The sequence below is a fragment of the Schistosoma haematobium genome, chromosome 1, assembly GCF_000699445.3.
Source record: "Schistosoma haematobium chromosome 1, whole genome shotgun sequence".
NCBI classification, from domain to species: Eukaryota; Metazoa; Platyhelminthes; class Trematoda; order Strigeidida; family Schistosomatidae; genus Schistosoma; species Schistosoma haematobium.
Window position 1 is genome coordinate 88,094,895 of NC_067196.1, and position 18,611 is coordinate 88,113,505.

General features: G+C 33.5%; 1 protein-coding gene across 1 annotated transcript in view; it reads right to left on the reverse strand.

Moving 5' to 3' along the window:
* Positions 1 to 18,611, reverse strand: part of MS3_00002387 (uncharacterized protein) — a 40,396-nt gene that overhangs the window by 20,270 nt on the left and 1,515 nt on the right. Inside the window, exons 2-8 of the mRNA XM_051209961.1 lie at positions 16,068 to 16,124; positions 13,263 to 13,607; positions 11,021 to 11,224; positions 9,110 to 10,657; positions 5,930 to 6,484; positions 4,088 to 4,909; positions 759 to 1,040 (exon numbers count right to left, since the gene is read on the reverse strand). Coding sequence (XP_051075446.1) covers positions 759 to 1,040; positions 4,088 to 4,909; positions 5,930 to 6,484; positions 9,110 to 10,657; positions 11,021 to 11,224; positions 13,263 to 13,364 — 3,513 coding nt within the window. The 5' untranslated portion in view covers positions 13,365 to 13,607; positions 16,068 to 16,124. The remainder of the gene's footprint in view (positions 1 to 758; positions 1,041 to 4,087; positions 4,910 to 5,929; positions 6,485 to 9,109; positions 10,658 to 11,020; positions 11,225 to 13,262; positions 13,608 to 16,067; positions 16,125 to 18,611) is intronic.

Consider the following 18,611-nt stretch of genomic DNA (forward strand, 5'->3'; position numbering starts at 1 on the left):
TCTCATTTATAAATTATAGCTGATTAACTTCAATTGTGTACTTTCAAGTATATTATTATCATTCCTTTAAAGGTTATATTTTGATGTAAACACCAGTCGAGTAAATTGTCTAAGAATGCTAGATCGTAGAAAAGTCATTCAGTCAGCTACAACGTAGGACCAGGCACATATATGCATCGGTCCAAGTTGCAATACCTCATTAACATAACAAGATGGACACCGGATTCATAAAAGTAGTTAATTCAGAGGTGGTAATATATAAATGAAAGATTGCAATAAGGATATAGTACAGGAAGAAAGAATTAGTTCGTAGAAAGAAAGATATGAAGCGATTTTATTCTTTTAGTTTAGGGGAAGAGAGAGAGTGTATACACCGACGCCAGTGTGATCGATTCTGAGCCATGTCACCAAGCGTCTCCAACCATTGGTTACGATAGTCACGCGGACCCCAACCAAGTAGTCTGCATCTACCAACATGGCTCACACTAGAAGTTATTGACTTCAAGCACTGATGCCATGTTTTGGTTTGGCCGCCCCTAACTTTCTTCCAACCATCTCCAATACCCGTTAGCATTGCACATCGTGGTAATCGGTGTTCAGGCATACGTAACACGTGGCCCAATCATCTCAGTAGATGAAGATTCACAACCTCATCAACTCATTTACCATCGTTACCTAATACCCTGCGTTTAACCTCACTATTAGAAAAAGACATCATAATACTGTTTATTTGAACTTTAAAAAAAAAGAAAACTTACTAAATTCTGTTGCTTCATTTGTTTTTCTTTAATGAAAATAGCGTTATCAACAGCACTTTTTAAAGCAGTTTGATGTTCAGTATTTAATTGTTCAATATATTGAGATTTTTCCATTTCATATTTCTTGTTTAAATCGTTCAATTCATCTGTATGTTTAATTTTATAGTTTTCTAATATATTTGCATGTTCTAATTGTATTCTCTGTAATTCATTTTGTAATTGATCGCACTTAGTATTTAGTGAAGACACAACTTTTTCAGATTCTTCGAATGTATTATTAAGCTGAATTTAGTAGATCAAATAAAATAATGAATAAACTAAGAATGTTAAGCATTATCAGAATGGGTTTTGTGGAGATTTTTAGAAATCTTACTGGTTGAAATCATGAGTCAATTGAAGCTAGGCCACCGTGGAAAACCTGGAAGCACTGGACGGCCGTTTCCTCTTAGTATGGGACTTCTCAGCAGTGCGCATTAACAATGTGACATTAACACCGTTGGATGCCGGCTCAGTGGTCTAGTTGGTTAAGCGCCTGGCATAAAACTGATAAGTCCTGGGTTCGAATCTCGCGGGGAGCGGGGACGTGGGTGTGCACTGCTGAGGAGTCCCGTACTAGGATGAAACGGCCACCCATCGCTTCCAAGTTTTCCATGGTGGTCTAGCTTCAATTGACTCATGATTTCAACCAGTGAAATGTTAAGTATATTTTAAACTGAAAGGTAGTGTTGAAATGGAAGAAATCATATGAAAATCAAGTCATCAATTAATTGCTATACAGACCGAATAACAAGACTGAGTGGTTAACCAGGTTAGAAATCAAACCGAGATTCGTGTAGTTGGCATTAAGTTAAATGATGTGAATATGTATGAGCTAGACAATAATATCAATCATATGGTTCAGTGTCGATTGCAATGATGCATATGTATCCGCCTTTTGTCAGAGAATTTTACATTTTGTTTATTCTGCAAATTTATTCATTGTTCCCAAATCAAATTGTGTCTTACATTTTCTACTACCACCAATATTTTTATCACCTCTAAAAATCTGGCAATTATCTTGTTAATTTTCTTTAGCTACCTTGGTATAATGTGGCAACTTGAGGCGGTACACGTACGTTGTTTGTAACTGACCGTTGATTGAATGACTAAGTTAGACTATGTAGTTAGCTAAACTGAAGTAAGAAGGTGATATGATGACCAAGAATTAGACCTACCAGCCAAGTTATAAGTTATTGGAAAGTGGGTGATAAACAAAGCTGATTTTCCTTTACTCAAATATATGATTCAATAATGTTTATTTTACAGATACTATTGTAGTGAAGGAGAACACAGGTGAGGACAACCGAATTATATTTAGCACAAATTACATAGTTACTTGTTAAAATAGAAAAACCATATTATAATACTTAATTTGCTAAATGTTCAATAATTGTCTCGAACTTCATTGTTATTGCATTTCCATACTAATTGCTTTCTATTCCCGCTCTTCCTTTCTCGATCTTCCCCATCCTCTGCCGCCAGACATTACATTCCTGACTCGCGTCATATACTACTTATATCAATATAAGTAGCATGCACCACACTATTACCAAGGTTCAACTTGATTTCAAATAAATTGATCGTTGGGTAAATTGAATAAATAACTTATATTGGGTCATGGAACACCAGAAAATTTAATTTTCTACTCATTGGGATATTACAAATACATCATTATGTTGATTTTTGTGCTAATGATTTACACATGACCGTGTCATTTTACTAGATGAAAAAACTGTTCTTCTGGCTAATGGTCTTGTCTTTTAATATCATTTCATTCAGAAATCTGAACTGAAAATGTGGTCTCATGAGTTCTCACCATTAGGCTACATTGTACAGCTGTATTGATTCATTGTAATAATCGAAATCACATTCATAAAATCATAATTCACAACAATGAAAGTTAAGTCATTTAATTAATAAACAATTGCTCCATAGAACAGCCACAGCCTGTTTAAAACAACACCAAAGTATTCTTATTTTTAAGGTCATTTCGTAAATAAACTGTCTCGGTTCATGGTGTCGATTATTGATGAAACATTCATAGTGAGCTGTAGAGTATCAGGTATCAACAAACTAATAGCATTTTTTTTATTTTGAACTATAAATCTGATATAATACCACAAAAATTAGTCTTTGGATTCAGTAAGTCTATAATTAGTAATATGGAGTGTGAACAACGGATATCAATCAGTCTGAATTGCTAAAATTTATATCGGCATAGCTTAAAAAAAAACTTTTTACCAGTTGAATCCACGAGCCGATATAAGCTAGACTACCACTGAAAATCTGCAGGCAGTGGACGGCCGTTTCGTCCCAGTATGGGACTTCTCAGTGGTGCGCACCCATGATCCCGCACTTAAGACTCGAACCTAGGACCCTAGGTCTCGAGCGTGAACGTTTGACCTCTAGACCACTGAGCCGCCATGCAGCGGTGTTAATTTCTAACTTTAATCGATCCGTGGAACATCCGTCCAATGCTTCCGGGTTTTCAATAGTGGTCTAACTTACATCGACTCATGAATTCAACTATTAAAATTACTACAATCTCCACAAATCCCCATACTAATAAAAAGAAATCATAAAGTGAAAAACTACAGGATTCAAATAATAATAACGATAATAATATCAACATTAATGAGATCAAATGAAATCGAGGGATAAGAATCATGAAACATATTCTTTGAACCCGAAATTTAGGACGAGTAAATCCGCATTACAGAAAACACAAAACGATTAGTACGTGTGTACTGATAAAGGAGTTTCTACCTTCATATACGTAATTTAGACCAACAGTTAGCAATCCCATAGATTGATACTATGTTTTGTTTTATTAATGCCTAACCCCTTCCCAACATACTCTCTTATGCTAGTCACTGTTGGATGTCGGGGTATGAAGCAATCCGTGAGCAGTATGTAACACACTCCATTTACCTTGATCACTAAAATTTCCATTTAGTTTCAACAAAAATCATGCAGACAAAAATTCTAATATTAGTTGGACAGTCGTTGACAACTACGAAAGACTAGAGAGAGGTTTCTTTCTGTTAAGCGACTCCTCAGCACTCCACATCCACGACTACATCGAGGATCGAACTCAGAGCTATCAGACCTCTCGAAGAGTGCTTAGCTCCTCTAAACAACTGAACCAACAACCAATGGTTTATGAAACAGGTGTCCAATGTTTTCTAGTTTTTAAAGGTTGTCCAATCAAGATCAGTTTATGATGTAAACCATGAAATTCAACAACCTCTACGAAACCACTTATAATAATTTTTTTTAAAAAAACTAACCACAGTTTCTTTTTCTGTTAACTCATTAGAAAGACGATTAGATTTTTCTGTAATCAACTCTAATTGTTTATTTAAATCAAAGATTGTTTGTTGACTCTCTTCAAATAATTTCAATTGATTAGTATAATTCTCTTTTAAAATTAATTCATTTTGTTTAAATTCATCAATCATTTGATTTGCTTTCATTAAAGATACTTCCATTGAATTGTATTTTTCATCTGTTAACTTTTGATCATCTATTAATGTTTGATTATTTAATTGTAATTGAATTAATTGATTATTTAATTCATTACATTGATTCTTTAATAAATCCAATTGAATATGAAGTTCATCTATATTAGATTGATGATTATGTACAATAGAATTTTTAAAGTTATTTATGAATTCTTTGTGTAATATTTGTGAACGTGTATCCAATATGTCTAATTTATGAAAATTCTTGAAAAGATTATCTGTAAACGTTGTATAAGATTCCGAATTTAACCAATTACAAATTAATTCTAAGTAGTTTACATTGCATTCACTATTGAAATTGGCAAACATTAAATGTTCAGTTGTATTAAACGATTCATTTAAAGTTTTGGCATCTAATTCAATTTGGTTATATTCATTATACAGGTCTTGTTCATTATTATTATTTTCGATGTCGGTGTTGTTCAGGTTTTGTTTAGACTCATTCATTTCAGTTACTATCCAATTAATTTTAGACTGACATAGTTTGATTAAATTTTGACATAATTGACGATGATCATTACATATGAAATTACGAATTGTTTGATTGAATGAATTGTATTTATCCAATGTTAAATGTAAGTTATTTATCTGTTGCAGGAAAAAAAATGTAACAGTTGAAAAAAATACATAAATGAAGTTAAAATGAAAGAACTGCTTTTGTAAACGAGGTGTAGATGAGTCGGTTATTGAGAAACATTTCCCGATGAGTGATGAAACACTTTTCAGTATGACTTAATAGATTACAATGAAGAAATAAGAAATTGTCTAGTATGTAGCATGTAGTATAGGTTAACTTCACCACACGTAGTGTCAGATTTGTAATCATACTGTACTTACCGAAAAGTGAACGCATACATTCTACTTTTCTATTGCAAAAGTGTTGGTGAAAAGCGATATAAAGTCAGATCCATGTTGACATTCACACCCCGAATAACTCAGTATAAGCTTCTCAAACTGTGAAAATAGTTAAAAAGTTCCAATACCGTAAAGAGAACCAATTCCCTCAGGATTGCGAGTACAGCTTGCTGAAAAATGTCAATTAGCACAACATCAAAGTTAAACAGAGTCTCCTACCGACTACCTTCAACCACCTGACGTGCAGAAACAGTTTGTTAAGTTGATTTTCACGTTACGATTACTAAAATCCTTCATATTTTTGTATTTTTTCTCAAGTCCTGTTTTTTTTTATTATCCTCGTTTTTCATCGTTCAGTTACGTGTAATATGGTAATTTAGACCAACTTACTTTCTATCAGACTCCACGTTGAAACTGACTGACTGGTAATTATAGTTATGAGGATGTTTTAATTTTTAAAATTCGTTTTTCTTATAATTGACAATTTTGTTATTTTCCTTCTTTCTAACTTTCGAATGTCTGTTTGTTAGCCGAAACTCCTCCACCTTCAATGAGAGACATCTTTTATTTCTGCAGTAACATAATTATACATAATAATTGCTAGTTTAAATCAATCTCTTTCTTCAGTCTTTAATAAATCTTCTGAGAAAAATTTATCTTTTGAGGGTAGGATTATCGCCAGAAAATTAACTTAGAAAATTACATAAACAATACACTACTAGAGATGAACAGTTTTTGTAGAAAGAAACTAACCTCATCTTGTTTCTTTTCTAATTCCATGTTTAAATTGTTTACAACATCATTGCGCGTAACTAAATCACCTTTTATAATTGTCATCTCATTTTGTAACCGTTCGATGGAAGTTGTGTAGGTTTGAAAACGTTTACCTGTTACCATAAGTATTGAGTCAACATTGGTATTGATCAATGCGAGCCGCTGATCAGCAGTTTCAAGTATGTTCCAGATAGGATTTAATTTACTGCTAAATTGTTCAGACTGCTTAAGAAGTAATTCACAAGCTTCATTCGACAATCTTATTAATTCGTATACATGTTGTTGATATTCAGATAAGGTATCAATATGTTCTTCTTCCATCGTCTTTGCAAGACGTGTATTCTGTTCAATTGATGAGTACAACTGACATTGCAAATTTTCAATACGTTTATGAGCTTCTGTAAGTTCCGTTTGGATATTTTGTAGTTCCGTATTATGATAAACTGATTCTGATGCACATTTATCAATGAATTGAGATTGCATGCTTTCGAACTGATTTTTAGTGGTATTCAAGGTTTGTTGAAGAGATTGATTCTAATTTTCACGAAAAAAATATATGGTACAGTTGGGTTAACACATAACTAGAGCGATAATGAGATTAAGAATAACTAATGATAGTTACACTTCAGAATACATCACAACTACGACATTTCGCATAGATACAGAGAAAGTAAATAACTAGAGAGGAAGCATTGCATCATCAAAAAGAACAAGTTCGTAAATTGTATTGAGAACTATGTGATCAGCCCGTTATTTTGGGAGCGATTATATTTTTTAGTCTGATTATTGATTAAATTAGCTCTATGCCTGTTGCACCAATGAGCCATTTTACCAATTATCCATAGAATAATGAACCACGACCGAAACATTAACTCTTATAGGTCCTCGAGCTAATTTCAAAGCTGGTATTCAATCAAAAGACGAAGTTAGCAAGTAGATACCTACTCCATTATACATTAGCTTAATGACTTAAACTCACACAATAACCTAGAGTAATTTCTTAACAACACATCAATACATATAGGAAATTACGGAACGGGTGTAATTATGCAATAAATGAAAGATAAACTAAGCAATGAGTCCATAATTAATTAGCAATAACCTAAGGAAGGTAAAACATACAACGATAGTTCATGCGCCCAACGAAAGTATACAACTGGCAGAATACAAGAATACAATAATCGAAGTACCTAATAATTATATAATAAAAACATAACAATATTTCTTCGGAAGACAGTCCCGAAAGTTACTGTTTCTACGGTATTTACCTCATTATAAAAGAAACAAAATAATGAAAGTAATTACATCAACTAATATTGAAGAATTAAGCGGAAAAAAATATATTGATTTGGAGAAAAAAACTATTCAGGATTTTTACGAGAAGATAAAGAATTTGATACACCTAAACAACTGGTATCACGTTTTAGTTATACATCACCTAGTCTTTTCAGTCCACTTGACGAAAGTTCAAACAACTATCCGTTTTTATTTATCACTACTTCAAGGTGATCTCAAGTACTGAAATAGATTTGAGGGCAGTTATCACTCTTCAGTTTCCTACACCACAGAAGGATACTTCTTCTTGAGCGGGCTCAAAATGAAACTAGATTAGGGATGAGCTTGAAGACCTGTTTTATGCTGACCAGAGATTATAACCAATGTCAATGACTATCTTGAAAAAAAAAATTCATTCAATAGACTTTAAAGTACAAACTTATAGTGCTTAGAATGAAGTGAGTTTACCATCTGGGCTACCTGTTTCTGCCATCTAGATATTTCAACAAGTTATCTATTTTTGTTTGTTTTAATATATCATTAAGTCTATGAATCGCACAACCTATTCTGGTACGTTTCTGAAAAGTGTACAACCTTTCGTTGTCAAAGTTACAAAAAGCCCAATAAGAGATAATGTGGTCGCTGGCAATATGAAACGAAAATAATAAACATTATTCAGATGTTCATTTACTTGACTGCTAACATCTAACTGGCGATCACTCAATATTTATCGCCAGAACCGACCAAGAAGAAAGAAACGGAAACTTGTTGAAATACTTTGCGCTGAGAATTCTATATTGTACCAAAGATATAATATTGAATAAAGCTAATAATAATAATAATAATCAACTCGTAGTAAAATTCAGACAACCATATTTTTAATAAGCATAATTACTGGAACAACTGGGCGCTGAACTAAATATGCGTCATATAAATAAAGAATTAAAACTGTGAAGTGATAGGACCAGAAAAATGAGTATAATCAACCACAGTTCTATATCTAATGAATAAATTATAATTAACATTATGTTTATTATATTTTGTGGATAGATAAGTCACATTCATAGTCAGGCAGTTCGTCCTGTTTTACTTTACAGCTGTGAAACATGGCCATTAAGAGTAAAAGATACTCGTAAGCTACTAGTATTTGACCACAGATGTCTTAGAAATATTATTCACATCTGCTAGGATCACCGGGTAAGTAATAGTGAGGTTAGTCGTAGGGTATTAGGGAATAATGGTAAATCAATTGATGAGGTTGTGAATCTTCATCGACTGATATGGTTGGGCCACGTGTTACGTATGCCTGAACAATGATTACCACGACGTGCAATGCTGACTAGTGTCGGAGACGTTCGGGAGGAAGCTAGTGGTGGCCAAACCAAAACTTGTTATCAGTGCTTGAAGTCACTAACTTCTAATCTTAGCCATGTTGATAGATGCAAACTACATGATTGGTGTCCGCGGGACTATCGTAACCAATGGTTGGAGACTGTGGATGACATGTCTCATAATCGATCACAATGGCGCCGGTGTATACACTCTTTTTCTTCCCTCAAACTATGAGATCAAAATCGCTTCATATCTTTCTTCCTGTACTACGTCCTTATATGCAATCTTTCTTTTATATATTACCACCATTGAATTAACTACTTCTATGAATTTGATGTTCATCTTGTTGTGCTAATGAGGTATGGCAACTTGAACCGATCCATATATGTGCCTCGTACCATGTTGTAACTAACTGACTCACTCACTCACTCACTCAATATTAGGATGAAACAGTCATCTAGTACTTTCAAGTTTTTAATAATAGTCTAACAACTTAGAATAATTTAAGAAAACAACTATTAAAATTAATATTTATTAAATAAATTTTCTTACTTCATTCAATAAATTCATATTTTCCTTAAATAAAACATCCATTTCTAAATAATGCGGATTATTTAAAGATAATTGATTATGTTCCATTTCATATTTTAATAAATTTATTTCTGATTTATACTTTTTATTTAATTTGAATTGATAATTATTTAATTTATTATTAACAATTAATAATTCATTTAATGATTTATCAATGAATTTATTTTCATTAATTTGTAATTGTTTTCCATTATTTATTAATTGTTTATTTAAATTATTATAATCATTTAATAATTGTAAATATTTTTCATTAGATACATTTAAATCTTGTTTTAATTCAATTATCATTTGATTTAAATCAATATATTGATTTTCATTATTATTATTATTATTATTATTATTATTATTAGTTAATGATTCATTTAGTTGTTTATTTTTTTCATTGAATTGTTTACTATCAGCTAATTGATTTTCTAATTCTTCTTCTTTTATTAAATTTGTTGATTTTAATTGATTTTGTATCATATTCAATTGTAATTCAATTTCTTTATATTTTAATTGTAAATTTGAATAATTTTCTATATTAATTTGATCATTTGTAGAATTATCTTGTAAATTATTGATTTTTTCATTAAGTTCATCGATTAATAATAATTGTTTTTGTTCATTTGATTGAGATATCATTAATTTTGATTGTAAACAATCGATAATCGATTGTTTATCATTACATTTAGATTGTAATTCATTGAATTGATTTAATAAATTATTGATTTCATTATTATGGATTAGTTTTAATTCATCAATAGTTTTAAATGTATCATGTAATAATAATTCTATGAATAATTTGAAATTTTCTAAATCATTAAAATTGATTGAATCATTTTCATCAATAGGATATAATTCAATTAATTTTTCATTATTTAAATTAAATATATTTAATTTTAATTGTTTAATTTGATTTAATAAACTATCATAATAAATTTTAAAATGATCATTTTCTTCTTTTATAGTTTTACATAAATTTAATTCAGATTTCATAAGATCAATTTGTTCTAATTGGTCTATTTGAATTGATTCAAGGTGTTCAATTTTAAATTGATATTCATTTAATTGAATAGTTAATTCAGAATTTAATGATTTTAAATTGATTAATTCTGAATTTATTGATTCATTGTTTAATGGATGATCAGATATTATTGTTGTATTGATTTCTGATTTAGCAGAAGCTAATGTTGATTTTAATTCATTAACTTCTTTGTCTAAACGTGTTCTGATATCTTCAGAATCAGCTAATTTTTTATTTAATTCTTCTAGTTGACAAGATAATGATTTGATTTCATTAGATTGTTCATTATTATTGTTGATTATTTCATTGGAATGATGAATATAATTTGACTCTGTACTAACTGATAGTTTATTAGAAAATTCATTTTGTATACCAGTTTCTTCGGTATTTGAATTATTGTAAAATTGTGCTTTTAAACATTGAACTTGTTCTTGTAATGCTGCTTGAGATAGTTTACTATCAGCTAATTCAGATCGTAATTTATTGATATTCTGTTGATCACACTGCAAAGAAAGAAAAAACACTGAAAGAATACAGAGTTCTAAGAGAAAAGTAGTGTATACGATGTCAAATGAATTAAACATGTGTCCATATTGTAAGTAACTCCGCCTGGAGTCCCTCCGGGGGCTACTTCCGGTCCCAAGCCCGGATAAAGGAGGAGGGTTGGGCATGAGGTTAGCGACCCCATCCCGTAGAAAACTAACTCGCTAAAAAAACGCTAACCATATTGTAAGTTGATCGATAGAATTCAATCAGAGCTAAGGACTAGACAAACATTGACGTTTGTAAATACTATTATTACTATTCAATAACAAATATTGGGATACAATTTACGATAAATAAAAATATCAAATACACTAACATACCTGCAATCGTAATGACTTTATGATTTCTTCTTTTTCAGATAAAAGCTGACGGAAATCTCGTTCCAATTCATCTTTGGTTTGTTTATCTAGTTCAAGCTTCTTGTACATCTCATCTACAGATTTGGATGTTTTTGTTTGATGTGATGCTAATAACTGTTGTAGATTATTTCTTTCTGATTCCATAACTTTATATGCCTCTACAAGCTGAATCGCGTATAAAAAATATGAATCAAAACAATGAATAAATAAATAATATCTCAAGATTCTGAACCAAAAAGCACACATACATTGTTTGGTTGTTGGGTGATTGGAGGAGGAAGTCGGCAGAAAACCCTGGATTTAGATTTCGTGTTAGCTAATACTAGTCTGCAATAAACCTAGAGTGTCCACGATATCCTGTCAACCACCTTCACCCCCTTAATATCTCAACATAGTGGACGTAGTGTTGAATCACTCAAACTAGTGGCCACATATGACCTCCCTGACAGGATTTAATCAATATTAAAGGACTAGACAGACATAACATTGAGAACTATGCAGTGATCAATCAATAGTTCATTTATTAGACATTACAACATGCATTATGGAAACCAAACCATCACCTAATTCGATACGCTAAGCTCGTCAATGTAGGAGTAAGTTGAAGAAACGAGTACAGAGAATAGTGAGACAGCATTAGTTAGTGGATTTACTAATTGCTGGTCTCAGTCACACCGGTGGGTTTAGACGTTATTTGAAGTCTGCACGATAATTCTGAACTATATTTAGAGAAATTGGGTTACTTTACTACATAAAAACACATTCTTATGATTAGTGGTCTTATCTTTGAAGTCTGTTCGTTCGCCAAGTTTGAGTCAATAATTTTGTTACGTAAGGATCCATCACATCACATCATTACATTCATCTATCGATTAGCATTCTGTGCATTTATTTTAGGAATTGGAAACTTTATTCATTAAATCCTCACCCATAACAAAAGGTTATAAGTCCTGAAAACGTTGCATAAAGAAAGCGTAATTTTGGGGACACCTAAGACTAAATTTAGTGAAAAATGAGGAGACTGGGTGGTTTTGACAAATACTATCGGAGGTTAATAACTCATGACTGTGCTCCATAAGCTCTGACTGAAACAATAATTTGAGTAAATAGCTTGCATAAGGTCCATATTATTTCTTCATGACAACTTTTAATGATAAATATTTCAATAATACTATTTAGGAGACAGGATCGAATATGGCCTTAGGGTCAGGAAGTACAACTATAGTTGAGTATCGGTAAATATCCGTGTTCAAAAACCCTAAAGACGAAGTTTTGATCGATGCATAAATACTCAAGTCTAAAACCAGCATGATTAGATTGATGTTGAGTTGTCATAATAAAGTTTCCTCTTACATTTAAAGTTGGTGGGATGATCACTATTAACTGTTCTCTGAGCTCGGATGCCAAAAGACCTGAACAAGAGCCTTTTAGCCTAGCAAAATCCACTTACTTGGGCGTCCGAATCACCTGCTATGATTAGTACATCTGAACGTCTAGGGTTCTGAAGCAGGTCAGAAACTCTTTCATAAAACTCATCCATAATTTCATCCGGAGTGCGCAGAAAATGCTACGAAAATGAAACGGGGTGTCCTCAATTCCTATTGGCCTCGCCGTAGAAGGGTACTTTTTGAGTGGTCTGGAAAGGCGTGACTACAGCACTTGAAGGACGATCACTTGGGGCCAGTCATATAACTTTTTCGTGGGTAATTTTTGATACATTAAGTCTTTACTTTAAAGTCCTTGCCATCGGCGACGGAAAGCTGTAGGGTGAAATGTGATATTTTAAATCAGGGCACTTTTTAATCCCCTCTTTTTTAGGAAGGAAGCATCGCAGTGGATGCCAGTTTTCTAAAGAAAACGCTTTACTCTCGTCATACTTCAGCATAATTGGCAGTAAAACTTTGAACCCGGACCTTAAGTTAATGCTTTTAGTTTTCCCGTTCTTCAAACGACCTGCCTACCACGATAGGAATGCAAAGAACAAGTGTTTCACCCAATATAGCTTTATAAGTTCATCCCAATGAGTAATCCTTACCACCTATTTTGAGATAGCAGCTGGACCTGGGACCCAATTTAGCTACAATCTGAGCACATAACAGGGTTTAAAATTGCAGTTTAGCGGTTCAAAAAATCGATAACTTAAGCCATTACCTCACAACAATATTAAAATTAAATAACTAAACCTCTTTTAAAATCAACTAACCTGCTGATATTTGATTTTGTAATTACGTGCCATTTGATAAACACGTTGACAACGTGATTGAATATCAGATGTTTCTGTAGATAACCGAAAAGTTGACGACATAACAGAACCACAATCAGAATCATCCAGTTCACCGAATGGATTAGTACATTTTAACAATTTAACATTATCTGTTTCTTTTGATGTTGGTGATTTGTTTTGAGAGACATTACTATCACTGTTACTATCAGTGATGTCATTAATGCGCCCATGATTACTTTTAACTGATGATGAAGTTGGTTTTAATTGTACGGATGATGTTCGTCTTTCAAAAGCAATATCAGCATCAGTTCTCTCTGACTCGCCCTATTGTTTATTAATTTAGAATAAGGAGAATAAAAGATGAAATAATTAATAAGAATTCGTTGTTGTTATCATTCTTAAAATTGCCAAGTTTTCTATGCAATTTGTTGTTATTGTGGTTAGAAAAGCGTTTATTTATATCCTTAACTCTTATTAGTTATTTAAATTTTAATTGTCCCTTTCGATTAATTACTTTATTATCTGTTATTCAATATCATGTAAATAGTAACTAATTAGTTACTAATTAATCTTTATTATTGCCGTTTTTCGAGGCAGAATACAACTAAAAACGCTAACCCTTTTTCCAATTCTGTGTTTTGTGTTCAATAATATTTGTAGCTACATCTCAGTTTTCCACTAATCACATTAGATCTGTACCCATGTTAACAACAATCATCAACCCGCAACATATCTCTAATACATACACTTGTTTAAAAGATCTAATAAGCATTAATGTCAGTCAATCAGTTTCAAAGTAGGACCAGGCACATATGTGCATCGGTCCAAGTTGCCACACCTCATTAGAACAGCAAGACGAACACCAGAATCATAGAAGTAGTTAACTCAATGATGTAATATATAAAGGAAAGATTTTATGTAAGGAAATAATACAGAAAGAAAGAATTAGTTCGTAGAAATAAAGATATGAAATAATTTTAATCTCATAGTTTCAGGGAAGATAAAGAGTGTATACACCTACGCCATTGTGATCAATTCTGAGCCATGTCACATTAATGAACGAAAAGAGAATAATAATGTACAAATTATGAGAATTACTCGATGTTCACTTCAGAAAATTTTATTCTTTACCAAAATGAAAAGTGATTGCACAAATACCGATAAGGATTACAATTATCAATAAACGTTTCCAGGTTATTTTCGTGATATTTAGAAAAATTGACTAATGCATGTGATTATAAATACTGATTAAAATAATAACTGCTTAAAATTTGTTTTAAAATGGAATTTTGTAGAGATGATCAATGTTAACTAGGAATCATGCATATATATATAAATATATATATATATATATATATCGATAGTTGCCTTGACACAATTATCTATGTAAACACTAATTTATTATGCACCCTAGATTAATGATATCTTGTTTAGAATCTAAAACGTTTCGCTAATAAAATTGAAATGATAGACACGACAAACAGTTGGTTCACTTATTTGAAGCAGAATTTATCGACAGCTTTTCATAAAAATGAAGCCACTTTGAATTTGGGAGGCCACTGGTCCTATAGAAAACGAACTTAATAATCAACTGCTCTTCTTATTAGTAACCTGACCGTGTAAGTAACAAAACAAAGCTTATTTTTTGAAGATATAACAAACATGTTATCTAAACCATACTTGGTGGTTTCATCATACGCGAACAATGATTTGAAGACACTTATTGTCATGTTATGTATTGTTTAAACACCGATTACTGCTACTGGTACGGCTGTTATTATGGCTGAGAAATAAGCAGCTATTTTATTCTTGTCTAGTGGAACAAGGCTGAAATGCCTTGACGTAAAGAATACTAGATTATTAGATGACTTATGCACCAAACACTGATTCACAACTAATCAAAATATTCAACGTTACATATCATTTTTAATGTCCGATCGTTAAATACATTTCAATGTGTTAAACTGTCAGTATATGATATTAATTGGTCAATAGTTAAATATGAGTACACAATGTACAAGATCAATAGACTAGGTGCTTTAACTAACACAAATATAGAAATTACTGGGTAGTAAATTTTGCTTTTTCATAATAAATTAAGTACTTGACGTTTTTAGGCATGTTCCACTTTTCTAAACCACCTGGCGATGTCGTAGATCGATACAGAGCAGATTATTATAGAGTAAACTCACCTCTTACTAAACAGATAGTCATTACACCTATGTTGGATATGGTACAAGCTGGGGAAGGCTGGACAGACTCCTGTATTGATTACAATATCTCGTCAACAACCGGTCAACTAAGACGGATTTGACTTCCAAGGTAAGTGAAGCAGCCAGTACATTCAAGATGTTCCACTACCACTTGTTGCTAGTAAATAACTTAACTATAAACAGGTAATTCGGTTGACAAATATAGTGAATGAATTCATTTGGTAGTATATTATGCTGTTTACTTTGATACTGTCTGTCAGCAGGATTACAAAAATAAGCGTGTCAACACTGCAATACTTAAAATTTCCCCGGCTGTACGGGATTTAAACGTAGACTATTGAATGTATAAATAAATTGTATTAATGTGAGTTGGGGTATGATATGCCTGAAACTTTTCTTCGATCTCTTTGCCCCCTGAACCCAATAATACTAAATTATAAGGTTATCTTGAAGCGAAATGATGGTTATTTGTACAGAATTAATGTTTATCAATTTAATTCTGGGTGAACTTTATCCCTATTGTCAGTATCTGGCAAAAAATATAACTCTTCAAGTTTCAAACAAAACTCACTAGGAACCGTGAATAGGAAACTCGACTATCAGTGCTTCCACAATCTGACCGACAGCTCTGAAAATCAGAAAAAGATTAAATGAATCGAGCTGAAGGAGTGATGTAGATTATATAATTTACGTTGAAGTATGTGCTGTTAAAGAGACAGGCACAACGAAATGGAACTCTGAAAATTGGTACACTAATCAGATTGACTATATTTTGAAACAGCACAAAAACTTATCACGAGATTTTAGGTAAGTCCGCAAAATACTAATGGACAAAGAAGATGATTTAAAAAATAGCAAATTAAAGATTTAAAGTAGAGAAAAATCTTATTTATTTGTTTGGACACAAACATTGGAACAAAGGGGAACCAAATACACATGAGGCACAATAACAATGAGGATGTATAGTGCGTATAATAAAAAGAACAACAATGAACAGAAATTAATATACGAGAGTGAAATAATAATGATAATAATAGTAATAATAATTATTATTATTATGCGACAAGCAGTTAAGTTAGGAGAAATACAATCATAAAGAGTTCTTTCAGGTATGGAAGTTATGTTCACGTTTATGAAAATGACAAAGTTACAGCAGGATCGCCACTTCCTGCTATTTCGGGCTACGTTCGATCACGTCTCAAGACATTGTGTTGTACCATCTCTAGAAATCCAACCAGAGAGTCATGAAGGACCAACAGAAGCGAGTCCTGTACGGCTTTCTTTCATACCGCGACACCATGTCGTGCACTGACCACCTCCCTGCTTTCTCCAACCGCTCCCAGCGTTGGCAAACAATGCACGATGTGGAGATCGCTGGGTGAAATTTGTAGGACATGTTCGAGCCACCGAAGTCAGTGTTTCAAGACGGTGACACCAACCGAAGTATCGTTGCTGTGACCAAACATAAGTTGCCAGACCTCGGCATCACTAAAAAAGTGTTGCCACTTGATGTCAGTAATCCTTCTCAGACAACGATGATCAAACACAGAGAGTTATCCATTTTTCACAGCCAGAGAGCAAAACTGCTTTCAGCGACGCGTTGTAGATCCGACCTTATTCAGCCAGACTAACATCACAAAGGCGCCAAAGATGGTCCAGGTTGGCATAAGCTTTTTTGGCTCTCGTTATACGTGAATTGATCTCGTCACTCACAGCCCTCCCGATACAAGTACTCGACTACTTCTATCTACTCACTACCCAAAGTGAGCGCAGATTCAGAGTCCCGTAAGTCTTGTGAAAGCAATTTGCACTTTGAAGGTGCAAAGCACATTACATAATTACGGGCACTGATTACCAACTGAACAAGTGCGGATTCCATGGCTTGGGTATCATCCCACAGTAAAACGATATCATCCGCAAATTCACGTTCAAAAAGTCTTTATCCAGGCAAAAGATCTACGCTCCTAAATGCCCTGGTACGGCCGAGGATGGGGAGAGTCATCTCTCCATTTTGGAGTTGGAAAACGCTGATTCCAAACCAGTCACGCACATTGGTTCCAAGATCATGAGGAAACAAATGGCGTATGAACCAATCGTCAGTCACCGGCTACTATGGGACTGCATCTCCTGACGTCGCTCCACCACCTTGTGGATCAAACCTTTTGGTCGAAGGCTCCGAGTGTTGCCCCCTAAGAAAACCGCCTGCGTCGGTCTGGGCACCCGGGAAGTATTAAAGCCCACACACAAATCAAGTGACTTGTGTGGTGTATGTATTCGGCGCCCTTTTGTACCAGTATTTATGTGTTTAAATAAATAAATAAAATAAACATCAATCAGAGCTGTTTCTAGAAAGTTGGAGAAGAATGGTGAGATTGCGCAACCCTGACTAATCTCATTGCTTGAATGGAACAACGGAGAGGGGTGGTTGTATGCCCTCACTTTGCCTGAAGTGTTTGTATATAAAGCTTTCAAAATGCTAATAAACTTTCCAGGCATATCTTCCCTCAATTGGCTTCCGTCATACTTCGTAGATTGTTCAAAACCCGAGAAAGATTGACTCGCGAGGAGCAGGCTGGGTTTCGTTCTGGTCGAGGATGTATTGATCATATCTTCACCCTCCGCCAAATGTTAGAACACCGTCATACTTATCAAAGGCCAACAATCGTAGTGTTTCTTGACATCAGGGCTGCCTTCGATTCGTTGGACAGAGCTGTTCTCTGGGATTGTCTATTGAAGAAGGGTGTGCCTGAGAAGTTTATTAACATCCTGAAAGCCCTATATACAAACACCTCAGGCAGAGTGAGGGCATACAACCACCTAACTCCATTGTTCCATTCGAGGAGTGGAGTTAGACAGGGTTGTCCAATCTCACCATTCCTCTTCAACTTTGCCATCGACAACATTCTGGGAACAGCTCTGATTGATGTAAGTAATAGCGGTGTGGATCTGTTGCCCGGAGAAAGACTTCTTGGCCTTGAGTATGCGGATGATACTGTCTTACTGTGCGATAATGCCCAAGTCATGCAATCCGCACTTAGTCAGTTGGCAATCAGTGTCCGTAGGTATGGTATGTGCTTTGCACCTTCGAAGTGCAAAGTACTTCTACAAGAATGGC